Source organism: Equus przewalskii, chromosome 22 (genome assembly GCF_037783145.1).
Source record: "Equus przewalskii isolate Varuska chromosome 22, EquPr2, whole genome shotgun sequence".
Classification (NCBI taxonomy): Eukaryota; Metazoa; Chordata; class Mammalia; order Perissodactyla; family Equidae; genus Equus; species Equus przewalskii.
In genome coordinates this window covers 52,631,992-52,647,445 of record NC_091852.1, presented here as the reverse complement: position 1 = coordinate 52,647,445, position 15,454 = coordinate 52,631,992, and the positions used below count along the sequence as shown (strand labels likewise).

General features: G+C 63.2%; 1 protein-coding gene across 2 annotated transcripts; it reads right to left on the bottom strand.

Annotated features, from left to right (window-relative positions):
- Window positions 1-11,686: 11,686 nt before the first annotated feature.
- BARX1 (BARX homeobox 1) lies at window positions 11,687-15,132 on the bottom strand. 2 transcript variants are annotated; one of them, XM_070590881.1, is made up of 5 exons: window positions 14,882-15,107; window positions 12,944-13,235; window positions 12,780-12,864; window positions 12,193-12,369; window positions 12,010-12,072 (listed from the first exon to the last, which is right to left on the bottom strand). In XM_070590881.1, the coding sequence occupies exons 1-4, from the start codon at window positions 15,105-15,107 to the stop codon at window positions 12,205-12,207; spliced, it is 768 nt and encodes a 255-aa protein (XP_070446982.1). In that variant the 3' UTR covers window positions 12,010-12,072; window positions 12,193-12,204. The 2 variants fall into 2 exon arrangements, with proteins under 2 accessions (XP_070446981.1, XP_070446982.1); XM_070590880.1 differs by having other exon boundaries at window positions 11,687-12,369; window positions 14,882-15,132.
- Between the last annotated feature and the right edge of the window lie 322 nt (window positions 15,133-15,454).

Below are 15,454 nucleotides of genomic sequence, written 5' to 3'. Positions count from 1 at the left end.
CAGGATGCAGCTGGCCAGGGCAGGGTGGGGCATGGGCTGGGGCTGGGGACCCACGCTCCTCCTGAGTGCATTTTCTGAATGCCTCCCTTTCCAACCACATTCGTACGGTGATGTGTTGATATAACCACTGATAAGATAATGGCAAAAGAGAAAGAAGAGGTCTTGGGAAAGCAAGCCCAAAAGGCACCTTTCTCTTAGTCCCCGTTAACCCTGTGGCCCCTCCCTAGGGCGGGTCTGAGGATGGGCATCCCAGCGCACCCCCAGCTCCCACTGTTTTTTCACCTTCTCCAGCTCTGTGCTGTATTCTAGGTTCCATCTTAAGATGCAAATTAAGACACGCAGGAGGGCGTAAGTGGGCACACGTCGCGTCATGGGGCCAGGTTCTCTTGGCAACCCAGGCAGTGACCAAGGATTTTATCCACAATATGTACTGTCTCCTACAATTTAATTAAAAAAACACCAGGTGGCCCAGTAGGAAACTGGTCAGAAGTCGTGAATGAGCCCCTCACAGGAGGGCGCATCCACGTGGCAGTAAACACAGGAGAGGCACTAACACAAATTAAAACCCCAGCGAGCCGCCACCCCAGCTGCAGCCAGAGCAGGTAAAGTGGAAGAGGCCAGTAGTGCCAAGCGCAGGGACTCTGGGAGCCGCTCCGATCCCACAGGGGAGTTTGGGGCAGGGCCCGGCGGAGGGCTGCTGGCAGTTTCCATGGATCCGAGTCCATGCATGTTTGGGGCCAGCAGTTCCACCCCCGTACACACCCGATGAAAATGTGGGCAATACATTCACCGAGAGACGAGATGATCAATCAACGCATCCGTCCAGTCAGTCTGCAAATATTTATGAGACACCTACTATGTGCCAGGCGCTGTCCTGGAAGCTGAGAACATAGGAGGGATGAAGGAGAGAAAAGTGCTGCAGATTGCACTGCAGAAGGAAAGACAGACAGAAACAAGACAAAATAAAAATGGCAGATAATTCGCTAGATAGGGATCCATGCTAGGAGAACACTGGGGCAGGGAGAGGGCAGCAGTGAGGGGCTTCTGGGAGGCAGTTGGCTCTGAGGAGTAGCTTTGCGGCAGAGGGAACAGCATGGGCAAAGGCCCTGGGGCAGGTGTTACCCCGGGGCAGGTGTTGGAGGGAGAGTATAGGCCAACAGGAGGGGAGGGCTGGAGTGGAGAGGGATGGGGGAGCCTGAGGGAGCCAGGGGCCTCAAGGAGAGCAGGAAGGAAGGTGGGGTCCATTTACACGTCCACCTCCCAGCCACAGGAGCTGACAGCAGCAGAGCTGGCCCCAGAGGGCTAACCTGACACTTTGCAGGTTCGTGAAAATGCAGCACGTCGGCTCCACAAGGACAAGACTTGGGCCTCCTGGTCCACCCCTGTGCCCACAGTGTCTGCACCAGGATGCGAGGACAGTGCTCACCTGACCATCCCTTCCCTTGGCCCTGAGCCGGTCCTGGGGCCCCCGGCAGCTCGTGCTGCTACACGCAGGAGGCCTGCAGCCCACACGCCCTGGCCCTGGAGTCGGGGCTCCCCAGAGGGGACGTAGGGCGCAGGCATGGCCGGCATGGCCGGAATGCCCCGAGGCAGAGCTGCCCTCAGTGCTGTTTACCTCTCCGGTTCCCTATAAATACCCGGGCTCGGCAGAGAGCCTCCCAATCACATTATGACCAGCCGGAATAAGACGCCTTTAATACGAAGAAACACACGGCCCCATTTATGCACAAGTGTGTAAAATATATTAAAATAATTTTAAATGCATGAGTCACTCACAGAGCGAGTGTGTTTGAAAAAATCACAAACAGCACTTTGTGGTGAAACGGAGTGAGCGGGGGCTGGTCCTGCAGACACAGACCCCGGCAGGGAAGGGGCACAGACATGTGCGGGAAGCCACCGTGCCCCCAGCGGGTCAGCGCTCCCTGGATGGGGACGTGGAGTCCAGGCCTGCCCCCAGACAGTAAGCAGCACCGTCAGTCCCCGCTCCCCACACCTCGCCCACCAGCAGACGCCGCGGCAGGGCTGCTGGCCCTGCGGTTTGCGGGCAGAAAAGACGCCCTGGGTTTCGTCCACTCCTCCTGAGCTTGTTTCCTGGCTTACGGGCTGGAGAGAAGGACCACGACTCTAAGCGCCAGAGGTGCCTTCAGAGGCCGCCCCACCTGCCACAGCAGGCCTCCTACGGCCCCTCCCACATCTCACACCTCCCGTGACGGGGAGCTCACCCCCTTGCGAGGGCATCCCTGGCCGCTGACACTGGGAGAAAGCACCTCTTTGTGGGCAGCAGCCTCCCAGAGGAGAAAGGGGACCCCGTCGTGCCCCGAGGACTGGTTCCCAGAGACCCATGCAGTATGGAGCCACCAGCCTGGCCCCGCTCCTCGCCCCAGGGCCCAACCCGTCTCTTTAGGGAATAGGATTTCAACATATGAATCTGAAAAGGACACAAACATTCAGTCCATCACACCTAGCATCCTCCAAAAGCAACTAATTAATTTTCCTTAGTATCATTACAAAGTCGAGTTTATATTTGATGTTTTCCAATATTTGACGTGTCTCCAACCATTGCTGTTCTTGTTGCTAAATTATCCCATAACTGGCCTGTGGAGTCTCTTCTCGTTGGCCCCTGGTCCTTCTCACGGGTGCCCTGTTGTCCCTGCAGTCTGTTATGACAAGGTGCCGGGGTCACCTTGTCCCTTTCTGGACCCAGAGACCAGCCACATCTCTGCAGACCCCTGGCTCCTTTCGGGGGGAAATGTTACTTTGAGTCCACAGTGAGGGCTCCAGGCATGCACGTTGCTACTGGATTTATTGTTTCAAGGAATAGTCAGTGGATAGAGCTAGAACATACTTTTTTCTTTTAAGATTTTATTTTATTGTGCTAAAGTAAACATAACATAAAATTTACCACGTCCCCCATTTTTACGTGCACAGCTCAGCATATTGAACACATTCACACTGTTGTGCAGCCATCACCACCATCCAGCCCCACGACTCTTTTCCTTTGTGACACTGGACTCTGTCCCCATCCCTCACTCACCCCCAGCCCTCTCCCCCAGCCCCTGGCACCCACCATCCTACCTTCTGTCTCCACGAATTTCAGGACTCTAGGTCATCATAGAAGCAGAATCACAGAGTGTTTACCCTTTTGTGACAGGCTTATTTCACTGGGCATCATGCCCTCAAGGTTCATCTGTGTTGTAGCCTGTGTCAGAATTTCCTTGTTTTAAAGGCTGAGTACTATTCCATTGTGTGCGCATTCCACATTTTACCTATCCATTCATCCAGCAATGGATATGTGGGTTGTTTCCACCTTTTGGCTGTTGGGAATAATGCTGCTGTGAACATGGGTGCATCACTAGGCATAAATCGCTTTTTGTTGCAGGATCAAAGGAGGAGTGAGGATATGAGCCCACGAATGGATGAATGGCACGTCTCAGAGCAGCCAGCCTGGCTCTCCCCCCAGACCCCCCATGGGCTGGTTTCTGGGTCCTCCCTCCCTCCTCCTGGCTTGCAGGTCCTCTGTCCGCTGCGCCGCCGGGCAGGGCTGTGGTTGCAGAGAAACACGCTGCCCCTTCTTAGAAGGGCTCCCGCTAGCTTGCTTCACACAACGCCCAAGGTCTCCCTGACAAGCGGGAACTGCGGGCAGGCGTCCAGAAGTTTCTGAACAGCAGCTGCTAGCATTACACAGACCAGACATCAGGGTAGCATGGGTGTCCTTCTCTGCTCTCTCCTCTCCCCTCTCCATCCTCTGCTTCCTTCCTGCTCCCCCTTCCTCGTCCTGCTCCTGCCCTTTCTCCTCCTCTCTTCACACACCAGGGTGGCTGCTGCATGGGTGAAGCAAAGCCACCGGCTGCTTGAAGGTAGACAGACAGCATCAGACGACTGCGGATGCTCTGAGCTGGGAGGGGTCCTCAGAAAGCCTCGATTGCATCTAGCCCTCTCAAACCTCATTTGGCAGCTATCCTCTGGTTCAGATAAAATCGCAACAGAGCCCCAATAACTCAGAGCCTCGGTGGGGCTGGTGTTGTGGCCACCCTCCCGCCTGCCCTCCATGGAGCTCACCCCATGCACTCACGTTAGAGGACAGAACGCCACACAGCAGACAAAGGTATGTTTTCCAGCAAGTTCCCACTGGGGCAATTGGGGCAAGGGCCACGGTTACCCATCAACTCCCAGCAGCCACTGGTTGGGGACTGCTTGTTGGGGTTGTGGGGTGTGAGTTCCTGTGAGGACAGGCTCTGGTGGCCGCAGAAGCACTTAGCCTGCGTGAGGCCAGCACCAGCACCCATCACTCATTCATTCATTCACTGCAGGCCTGACAGTGTCTGCCCACAGCCTGGAGGTAACGTGTGTGGCTGTCCAGGTTCTGGGCAAGCCTGAGAGACGTGAGAGCACCCCAAAGTGCCCACCCCAGACTGAGACGGAGCCAGGGAGGTCTCTGAGAGAAGCTGCCCCTGGAAAGGATCTGAGGCGGGCCAGCAGAGAGCGGAAACAGTGCCGCAGGCGGGGCAGGGAGCTCTGGAGGTCGCGAGGGCCCCCAGGGTGGGACAGGGAATGAACGGCCAGCAGAGGGTGGTGAGAGGAGGGCGTGGGTGGGGGCGCTGGCCTCGTCACTGGGCCTGGTCGGGGCAGATGGCAGCTGTTGAAGAGCAAGGTGGGAATGACGCACCCTGAGGCCTCAAGCAGCCACCCCAAGCGAGGGGAGCCCCCCCAGGGCCTCTCCCAGGCGGCTGGTAACCTGCCAGTCACCCTGCCCCTGCCTCAGTTTACCACCACAAGGCCCTGGGAGGAGGGGCATTGCTTTCTAGAGCCATCTGTCCAAGTGACGGCCAGGCTCTCGCTTACAAGATCCTCACTTGCGTCCTCAGCGCACAGGGGTTGCCCCAGGACCTCCAGCCTGTAGGGGGCATCCCCTCCTCTGCCCATAGGGATTGCATGTCCTGGCACCATCCCAGGCATGGGGCGGGGGGCGGGCAGATGGGAGCAAGAGAGGCAGACACGCCAGTGTGAGAGACGGCCAGAAATCCAGCCGGCGACCTCTCAGAAAACTGAACACAGTGGTCAGTGCCACGGAGACAACCAAAGGGAGTTGTGGGGGCTGCTGTCTTGCCAACACCCCCAGAGCTCCCATCAGCCCAGATCCCCAAGGCTTTGTGGGGGAAATTCCACTTGCCGGGTGGTCAGGTACCTCAAGGAGGTTGTGAGAGTTTATCATTGGTCCCTCTTCTAAAGAGAGGGAAACTGAGGCACAGAGCAGAAAGTAACTTGCCCAAAGCTCACACAACTAACGAGTGGTGGAGTCGGGGTTTGCACGCATTCAGCCTGGCTTAGAACCGGTGCCTCTGACCACCGAGCCAAGCTGGCCCCATGGCTCAGGTCAGCCTTCGTGGGGGTCTACTCCCGGGTGAGGACAGGGCGCTGGTGCAGGAGGTCGCTCTGGCCGAATTCACCCCCAGCTCTGCCTGTGCACTCGCGGGCAAGCCTCAGTGTCCTCCTCTGAGGAGTGGACTCGCTCGTCTCTCCCTCGGAGGACTTCAGGGTCAGTGAAGAGGATTAACCGTGATGAGGACTAACCAAGGCAGGTGGCTTTGGTGCTCCTTAAGTGGAGCAGGCGTTGGGGCACTCACAAAGCCAGGGAGAGCACCCGGGCCACCCGGCACCACATCCTCACGCGACACCTGGAAGGTGCAGGAAGGAGGAGCCCTACAGAAACCCGGGAAGGGAAGAGCCCAGCTGGGCGTCCAGGCTCCCCGAGTCGTCTGAGCATCTGCAGGAGGCACCTGCCCAGCGGGAGCCAGCGGGTCTGGACCCAGGTCTGTCCGTCTGCAAGTCCAGTGTCCTCACTTTGCAGGGAAAGCCAGGTGGAGAGGAACTGCTGCTAGGGGCCCTCAGGCGGCTCCAGGACTGAGCCCTCCCAGCCCAAAACAGACCCCGGGCAAACGCAGAAGGCGTCAGAGCTGGTGAGCGCCAGCCAGCAAGGCCGGGGTCAGAGCGGGCGGCTGGGGATCAAGGGGGAGCCAGGCTGAAGGCAGGACAGGGGGAGCTCAGGGAAGGAAATGGCAGGCCTGGGAACAGCACGTGCAAAGGCCCAGGAAGGAGGGGCGTGGCATGTTTGAGAGGCTGCAACACCGGAGTCAGCCAAGGGCAAAGGGCCTGAGAGTGTTCCCGGTGTCCCCATTGTCTACCTGGCCGCCACGCTGACTTCTGTGCGCCAGGTCACCTGGCGGTCCAGGGAGGCCCCCAGGAAGGGCTGGGCCTGTACCCACTCCTTTCCTCAGCTTCCACCATCCCCTCCGCCCCTTTCTCCACCTTTCTTCCCCTGCTCCGTTCCCCCTTTTGGCTCTGTCTTGACGGCCCCCTCGGCTCTCTCCCCCTTCTCTCTCTCTGAGACGCTCTACAGTACCGTGTCCGTTTTTATATCTCCTCTCTCGCCACCTCTCTTTTTTCTCTCCTCTCCCCGGTTTCTGCCTTTCTGCCCCCAGGCCGGTCCCCAGGCCGCACCTCCTCCACCTGCCCCTGCCCGCGGGCGGCGCCGCCTCCGCACAGCCCGAGCCCCTCTAATGCGTTTCGCATGCGCGTCTGTCAAACGCCCTCCTAATGTCCTTAAAGCACGCAGAAAATTGCATCCTTATGAAAAAGAAAAAAAAGCAAATTGCCCGGCGGAGGCGGAGCTGCCGCGGGGCTCTGGTGGCCGCAATGAACGAGGAGGGGCTGGGCTGGCGGAGGCTTCCCCCTAGGCGGGAGTCAGGCTGCTGCCTCCTCCCCGCCGCCTTCCGGACAGCGCCAGGGCCCACCTCCTCGCCCCCTCACCCACTACCCGGCCCACTTCTCCATGTTGGTTCCCACCGCTCTGACCTTCCTCCCGTGCCTTCTGGACCAACATCCTATCTGCTGCAGGCCCTTTGCACTTGCTACGCTGCTGCCTGGCACACACTCTTACTTGTCAGTCAGGTCTCAACCGAATGGTCTGCTCCTGAGAGACCCCCTCTCTGACCACTCTGACTAAAGCACCCCCCCATTGTCTATCACTTGCTTTATTTTCTAGAAGGCATCTGTCACTCCCTGAAATCATCTTGTGCATTTAATTGTGGCTTCTGCGCCTTCTACCCAAGGCTCCTCACTTCCAGCGTGAGCTCCTTGCCTGGCACACAGCAGGCATTTAATAAATAAGGGGTGAACAAGTGGATGAGACTCATTCCCAGAAGCAGAGGCTGTTGGGGACCCTGAGGCATCTGGGACACCCCAAGCCAAACCTCAAGGCTGCTGAGAGAGGGGCAGTGGAGACTCACAGAGCTGAAGTCAGATCCGAATTCTGCTGCTAATAGCTGTGTGTCCCTGGGCAAGTTGCCTCACATCTCTGAGCTGTATCAGTGCATGCAAAACAGGAGTCCGGCACCCACCTTACTGAGCAGTCAGTGGATCAACGACGGGTGAGTCCTGTGTCCCAGCGCTGGGAGCCCCTGCCACACTCAGTAACTGCTTGTCACATGAGTGAGTGGTCCAAATAAGTGCTTGATTAATATGAGAGTCCATGACGCCGCTGATGTCAGATGCCGTTCTTTCCTGAATCACTAAGAAAGAAAGTTTAAAAAACATGGCCAAGGAAGCCACGACCCAGTGCTCTCCTATCACCTGGGATTTTTATCAAAGATCTCTTTAGCGCCTATTAAGACATAGGTTTCCAGCACAGATCACTTCCGAGTTTATATGTAAAAGAAACTACCAGGAAACCAGTGGACTGAGGTGACCCAAAACCTGCTCGAGGTCAGAGCCGCCTGCCCTGCCCTGCCCCACAGGCCTGGCCTTGACGGTGAGCCACCCAGTTCCCTCCCTGCTGCTGCCCTGTCCCCTGCACCTCAGCCTCACGGAAGGTCCCGCTCAGCTGAAGGCTTCCTGGCTTTCTCCCTCGAGGGTTGGTGCCAGAGAGGGGAGGGGCCACCACTGTCCAACTGGGACACCTGCAATGGGGACGGTCGCATCCTGCAGGCACGGGGCCCGCAGCACCTGGGACACCCCCTCAACTGTCAGGTGAACCCAGATTTCAGAAAAGGGAAGATGCTGTCTTCAAGTTGATGAGATGCAGTGATAGAGACTTAGGATGAAGCGCACAAGGGAGACGCCCTTGCACAGTTGGGGAGGGGCCGGCGGGGAGGCCTGGGTGGGGAGGCCTGTGGTGGGTTGCCTCCTCCAGGCTTCCCTCACACAAGAGAAGGACTGCTGTCCACTGCACCATGTGTGTGGAGCGGCCCAGGGACCAGGGCCAGCCGAGAGCTCGGCCCAGAGCCAGGCTGACTCGCAGCTTACGGCCTGTGGCTGTTGTCAACTTCCTGCCCTGCCCACCCACAGGGAGCGAGGAGTCCGGGCTCCCTTACTTCCCTGGAGTAAGGCTGGGAAGGTGGCGTTTGGGAAGTTCCCTTCAGCTCCAAATGCCCAGGCCCAGGCTGAGCTGGAGGGGCTGGACTGGCGTCTGTGGTCCTCCTTGGCCTGGCTACAGCCCCTGGAGAGGCCTTGGGGCAGAGGCTCTGGGGGTCAGCTGGTCCCCTCTCTGGACACAGGATCTCCAGGGGGATCAGAGGTGTCACTGCTGGGGCAGGGCTCCCCTTGATCGTAGAAATGAAATAAGGCGCCCCAAAACGAAGGGGATGCCTGGTCTCTCCTCGGATCCTGGGGCTTGGGAAGAGCCAGGAAGTGGTGTTCACTCCAGGTTGAGAGGCCGCGCGGCTCCGTGCCTCAGTTTCCGGGTAGGTACGATAAGAGCGCGTCCTCCGCTCCAGGAGTCGCAAGCCTCGGACCTGGCCGCCATTAGCGTGGCCTGGGGCCTGCGTTTCTTTTCGTCCATCTTCTGGGTTCCCACCAGGGACCCTCGAAGAGAAATCAAGCCAGGGAAAGGGAATAAACCAGAGTGGCCTTTATGTTTACAAGGTGGGATGGCAGGGGAGGGTGGGGAGCCGCCGCCCACGCTGCGCCCGGCTCCGCGAGAACCAGCGCCGAGTCTCTGGACCCGCTGCGGACCCCGGCGTGGCGGGCCCGCCCCTCCCCAGACGCTTCCCGCGCCGCCCGCGGTGCCAGGCCGCCGCTTCCGCCGACCCGGAGAGCGACTGGCTCAGGGTCAGGGTCAGAGGCCCCCCGCCCCGGCCCGGTCCTTCAGCCAGCCCTCCCCAAAGTCCCTCTGACGGCCCAGCCCTCCTCCCAAGACAGCGCACGCAGCGCGCATCTCGCGCCCGCCCCGGAGCGCCGCCGGCCCTGCCCGTCCCCAGGGTCGCGGCCGCCGCGGGCGCTCCCCTCCCCGCCACCTACCCCCACTTACCCCCACCCAACCCCCTCCCCCACCCGCACCGCAGGGCCTTGGCTCTCGCGAGACGCCCGAGCCCGCTCCCTCCCCGGCCTCTGCCCAGCTCCGGAGGCGCAGCCGCGACCCAGTTCTCTCTTGCGCGGCCTCCGGGTTTTGTTTCCCAGGACCTTGGGGCTGAGGAGAGATGTGCGGGGAGGCGGAGGGGGCGAGGGGGCGAGGGGACCCTCCCACCTCGAGCCCCGGCCTGCAGTGGGGGCGCGGTTGCTCCGGGCGGGGAGGGGTCTCCGCGCTGGGTGGCCCGGGCGGGTGGCACGCGGGCCGGGCGCACCCGTCTCCTCCGTGGATGGGATGCGGCCCTTTACGCCGAGTCCCGGCCCCGCGGGCCGTGCGCGAAGTCTCAGGTCGGCGTCAGATGGCTCGCCTCCGCGCCTCTGCTTCTCCTGGCTGCCCCCGAGATCCCGTGGGGTCACAGGGACCCCCAAGCAAGGAAGCCCCGGCCGCCCACTCCTCCCCCGGCCTCGAGAGCTCGTCTGCTGCGGTCGCCGGTCCCCTGTCCGCAGAGGAGCACAGCGGCGCAGGCGGTGACAGAAACCCCTTCCACCCCCGCCTGCGCTGGAACCCAGACCCCTCGTTGGGGCCCAGCTCACCCCTGACCGGCTGGTGACCTCGCGACAGCAGTGCCCGCTCAGGTTCCCCATCTGTACCTGGAGGGGCCGAGGGGCCATAGTCTCTGGAGTACTGGGGGCTTTGTGCTCTGCAGCCGGATTCGCCGGACGCCTCCCCCCGCCCCCCCTCCATTTAGAGTCTTGGTCCTTGGCGGCCCTTTCGTCCAGTGCAGTGAGGGCGTCTTGGGGAAACGCCGCGGAACCGAGGGCAATCTGCCTAAGATCAGATCCTGAAAACCTGAGGACCCAGAGCGGACCTCTCTCCTCTTACACTCTCTCCTCTTACACTCTCCTTTCTTCTACAACTCCTCGTGGCTAACAAAGGCCGTGGCTGGACTCTCGGTCGCCCAGGCCCACCTGGGGCAGCTGCTGGGACCGCGCCACCCTCCCCTTTGAAGCAGGGAGGATTACACGCAGCCCTGCGCCTCACTCGGCCCGCCGGGCCGCGCGGGAGGGTCACCGGAGGACCGCTACCTTGAGCCGACCCCGGGGTAACTCTCAGGGCCAGAAGGGGTTAGGGGCGCAGTCACACACTGATGATCCGTTCCTTCCCACGCGCCAGGGTCGCGCAGGTTTTCTCGGGCCCCTCAGGGGACGCGGGCCGGCCAGCAGTCTGGGAGCTGTTTGCAAGGTTAAGAGCCTCGAGCGGGAGCTGGTTTCCCAAACTTGCGGGGCAGAGGCGCGCAGAGAATCGCCTGCAGCCCTCGGAAAGCACTGTCTTTCTCCCTCCTCGGGCCTAAACCGAGGCCCGAGATGCTCGGGACCGGAAATCCAAGCGCAGGTTTCAGGAAGGGACGATTAAGCCACGATTTGAAAAGGAAGCTGTAGCCATCGCAGGCCGAGGCCCTGAAAGCCCTTTTCAGTTTCTGCAGCGCGGAGCCGGCGTCCGAGCACGACGTTCCTCTTTCCCTTGTATTCTCTCCTGGAGGGCCTGGTGGAATCCTGGTCCCGCTTAGAACTCTGCAGGGCCAAGTTGGGGTCACTCCCTGCGCTTTAACCAGCAAAGTGGCCATGTCTCCATCCCCATACCTCCGTCACTGTCTTCCTAGGAAGCCGCAAGGACAGGAACCCGCGCGCGAGCTCGGAGACCAGCCTAGACCAGAGAGAAGACGACTGAAGCCCTCCGCGTGCAGAGGGGCGCCTGCGGGCACGTGCCACCAAGCTGCGGCCCTGGACAGGGCGCCTGCGGGAGCTCGGGGTCCTCTGCCTGGGTCAGGGGTCCTCATGCCCAGAGCCGGGACTCCGCGGCCTGCGCCTCTGCCCTGCGTGCACCGCGGAAAACGAAAACCGAAGGCAGGCGCCGCTGCGGACTGGGCTGCTGCTGGCGGCGGGCCTCTGTGTGAACGTCCAGTCCTCGGCTCCCTGTCGGCTTCAGGAATGGCTGGCCGCGACCATCTGAAGGACCTCACAGTCGGGCCTTCATGTCCCAGGAGACTGAACCAACAACTGGAGCAGCTCTAGCCCCAACCACTTCCCCAGAGAGCCCCGCGGTGGCTTTTGGCCTGGGAAGGAGGGCAGGGGGCTCAGCCTGGCCCTCATGCGCAGAGTGGAAGCGATTCCTAGGATCCGCAGCAACCGAGCTCCCTGAGCCAGTGGAGCAGGTCACAGCTCGCTTCCATGTAGCCCCGGGAAACGAGGGTTTAGAAGCCACTGCGAGTGTCCCTGTTTCCTCGCCGCCTCCTCTGCCGTCCCACCCCCTTGGATTCAGAAACCCCCTCATCAAGCCCCGCGGTGTCATAAAATATTTTATTGGAAAAAAGATCACCGTCTTCGCAAGAGAGGGGTAGGGGCCCCAGCGACGTCGGGAACCCAGCTGCAGGGCCGAGCGCCGGGCTGTCCGGGCGCCGTCTCTGGCCGGCCGTGGTGGCCTGCTCCAGCAGCGGGGTCCCTGACGCGCGGAAGCGGGAGTGCGCCCGGCGGCGTCCGGAACCGGCCGAGGCGGGTGGGGGTGCGGGAGAGGAGCGGGGCGTGAATGCGCGTGGGGCGCCCGGCGCCGCGGAGCTCCGACTAGAGGCGACCCTCCGCAGCGCCAGACGCCAGTCTCCAGGCCAGGGCCCGGAGCGCACCGGGGCCGGGGTTTGGCTTCAGGGTCTGTGTCCTTCCTTGTTTGGCCCCTAACTGTCCGCATTCAAGATAATAAAACGTTTAGAAAGCAAACGGCTTGGGTGCAGAAGGGCCGGCTCGCGGCTTCCCGCGGGCTGAGGGGGCCACCGGCGGCGCGAGGGTCCCGGGCCGCACCCCTTGCCGCGCTCAGTCCTCGCGGCTCCTGTCGCTGGCCTCGCCTGGCGCCTCCGCCGACTTCTCCGCCTCCTTGGCGCGCTCCTGCTCCGTGAGCTGCTCGCTTGTGGGGATGGAGTTCTTCTTGGGCCGCCCCTTGGGCTTGGTGGGAGACTCCAGGCCGCCACCCTGCAGCACCTGCGCGGGGGACAGCCGGCACCACTGTGAGCTGGGACCGGGGACCCGGGACGCGGCGCCCTGTGCCCAGGCAGGTCCTGGAGGGCCCGACAAGGCCACCGGAGGCCGCACCTAGCCCCGGGGAAGTGGCAGCCATTTGTCTGAGCACCGCTGGGGAAAAGCAACCAGAGGCTCTGGCCGAGGGATTCAAGGCTGCCACAGGCCTCAGGGTGCAGCGCAGCACAAAGGAATGAGGTCTGTCCTAGGTCACCCAGAGGGACAGAGAGAGCGGAGAGGGTCCCTGTGGGCACCAGGCACGGAGAAAAGCCAGAATCCAGAGGGTTGGGCAGAAGTCTCCACTGTGGACGGAGAGCAGCTCTTACAGGGCACAAGGGCACCAAGCAGCGCTCAGAAGCCAGGGGCACACTCACTATTTTCTTCCACTTCATCCGCCGGTTCTGGTACCACGTCTTCACCTGTAACTGGCTCAGGCCCAGGGACTCCGCGAGATCTATTCTGGAAAGAGCGGGGTGCACCTTCAGCAGGGCAGCAGCCCCCTCCCCCACCCGCTGGGCTCGGCCTGGCCGCGCGCTACCTGTCGGGTGTGGAGAGGTACTTCTGCTTCTCGAAGCGCTTCTCTAGGCCCATCAGCTGCAGCTCGGTGAACACCGTGCGGCTCCGACGCCCCTTCTTGGCCTTGGTGCCCGGCTCCCCAGTGCCCGGCGCCTCCAGCTTCCCGCGCAGCTGCAGCTCCAGCGGCAGGTGCGGCGCGCCCGCGGCACCGGGCAGTCCGGGCCCCGCAGCCAGCAGCGCCGAGCCCAGCCCGGAGCAACCGAGCGGCGCCAGCGGGAACTTAAACACCGCCGCCTGCTCGGCCTTCAGCACGGCTGCAGGGAGAGAGAGCGGGGAGCCCCTGAGCTCGGGCCGGTCTCCTCCTCCAGGAGACCCCGGCACCAGCCGCCGCCGCCGTCGCCGCCCCGGCGCTCGCGCCTGGCCAGTGGCACTCAGCACAAAACTTTCCTGTCTGGACGCGAAGCGCTAGATTTGGGCCACCCGCCTAAGGTGACCCTCTTCAACACCAGTGTCCCCGGACCTCCCCCATCCCCGGCTCTGCCCAGCGTTCCCCAGGCCCCAGCGTCTCCGGGATTTTTGGATTCTCAATGAACAAAGTCTCACTTCCCAGGCGCACAGAGCGTGTCTTTCACAGAAAAGGGAAACCAAGAAGAAATGGCAGCGAGTTAGGAAGATGAGAATTTGCCCCAAGCAAATCGGCCTTGCTGCGTCTGGAGGAAAGACTACCCCTGGAGCGCGCACATCCCTCTTCTGCGCCGGCACAGCAGCCAAGCCGAGGCGGGCGGCCCGGCGGCAGCAAGAGTGGGGCTGGGGCTTCCCGGAAACTCCAAAGCACCCTGAACTGGGAAACTGCCCTTCCTATTTTCACTGCTTAGGCTCTTCCCCAAGAACGTGTTTCCATTTTCATTAGTTCTAAAGCGATTTTTCTTTTTGCCCGCTTCAAACGAATTATTAACCACAGTACAGCTGGAGGCAAAAGGCAGCGGAGAGGCTGCGTCAGAGACGGCCTTAAAACGAACCCACTGGCCCTGCCGCCCCCGGGGTGCGTGCAGCACCGGCCAGAGGGTCGCGGGGCGCTGAGGAAGGCAGCTTGCGGGGCTGGGGTCCCCTCGAGCATCGGAGGCCTCCCTTCCCGGACAGGCATTCGACTGTGGGCCGCGCTAGCCTTGCTGGAGTCAGCAAGGGCCGGCAAGATGCGGGTAAATGTGAGGAGGGGGCCGGGGGGAGAGGGGATCCCTGGGGGAGGTGGGACAGAGGAAGGAGGGTGGAGAGGGCACCAGCACGGCAGACAGGCCCCGCCGGGGAAGGAAGAGAACCTGCGGGGGCAGAAAGGGCCAGAGCAGCAGCCCGAGTTCCACGGAGACGCAGCCGACCTGGAGCGGAAGGGCCAGCCGGGCTGCTCACAGCCAGGCCTCCTGTCCCCAGGCAAGGCTATGGGTTCGGCGGTGCGGCAGAGGACGGTTGGGTGCCCGCCTGAGACCCCGGTCTCCGGGGGACTCCAGGCCGGCTTGAGCTAGCGTCAGCCCCCAGCACAGCACTCGGAGACACGGGCCTCTCCCCCATGGCCCGGCTTCTTCGCCTCGGGCAACCGCGGCCGCTCCCGCCAGCCCTCTGCGGCGCAGGCCCAGGCGCCGGCGGCCCGAGGTCCTTTGACCCGCAGTCTGACGTTAGGGGTCTGCTCCCGCGCCGCGACGCGAATGCGGGCTCGGGCCCCGGGCCTGGAGCCCTCCTCCGGGCTGGAGGCTGCAGGGCCGCAGCGTAGGACAGAGGAACGCCCTCCCGGCCGCCCGGCCCGCGGGCACGAGGCCTGGTTTCCGCGCGGCCCGCGCCTGCCCCTCGGCTCCCGGCCGGAGCGCGCGGAGAGGGCGGCCGGGCCTGCGCGCCCGCCCGGAGCTGCGTCCTCGAGGCGCCCCTGCTCGCTCCCTCCCGCCGAGCCGGCCGCGCCTGGCCCCGCACGTACCCAGGTGGCTGTGGAAGGGCCGCGCCGCCAGCAGCGCCTGCACGCCGAACTTGAGCAGCTCGCCCGCGGCGGCGGCGGCGGCGGCGGCGGGCGCGGCGCCCTTGGGCCCCGGCGGCTCGGTGAGGATCTCCTCGATCATGAAGCTGCGGTAGCGGTGCGGCCGGTGGTCGGCGCAGCCCTCGGGCGGCCCGAAGCGCGCGGCGCCCGGCTCCCCCGGCCGCTGCATCGCGGCGCCCGCGGCTCGGCGGCGGCGGCTCGGGCGCGGGGCCCGCGCGGGGCTCTAGGCCGGCCCGCAGCTCCCGGCGGCGCGCGGGCGCCGGCTCATGCCCCCTCCCCCGCCGGCCGGCCGGGCGGAGGCGCAGGGCGCGGGCGGGGCGCGCGGGGCTCGGCCGGTCGGACCCGGGACTGCGCCCCCGCCCCGCGCCGCCGCGCCTCTTGCCCAGCCGGCCCCGCGTCACCGCCCCGCCCCGCCCCGCCCGGCCGCCCCGCCCCGCGCCACCGCCCCCTACCCCCAGGCCGAGCCCCAGGGAGGGACCGCAAAGGGAGGAAGGTGGGAGGGAGGGGGCCGCGAGA

Bases quoted from the DNA above. Each gene is read 5' to 3' on its own strand.
- BARX1 (XM_070590880.1), bottom strand. From the start codon at position 15,107: ATGCAGCGGCCGGGGGAGCCGGGCGCCGCGCGCTTCGGGCCGCCCGAG. The intron at 12,865-12,943 runs GTAGCGCGCGGC...CGCTCTTTCCAG, and splicing joins TACCTCTCCACACCCGACAG to AATAGATCTCGCGGAGTCCC. The intron at 12,370-12,779 runs GTGAGTGTGCCC...TCCCCCGCGCAG, and splicing joins GGATGAAGTGGAAGAAAATA to GTGCTGCAGGGTGGCGGCCT.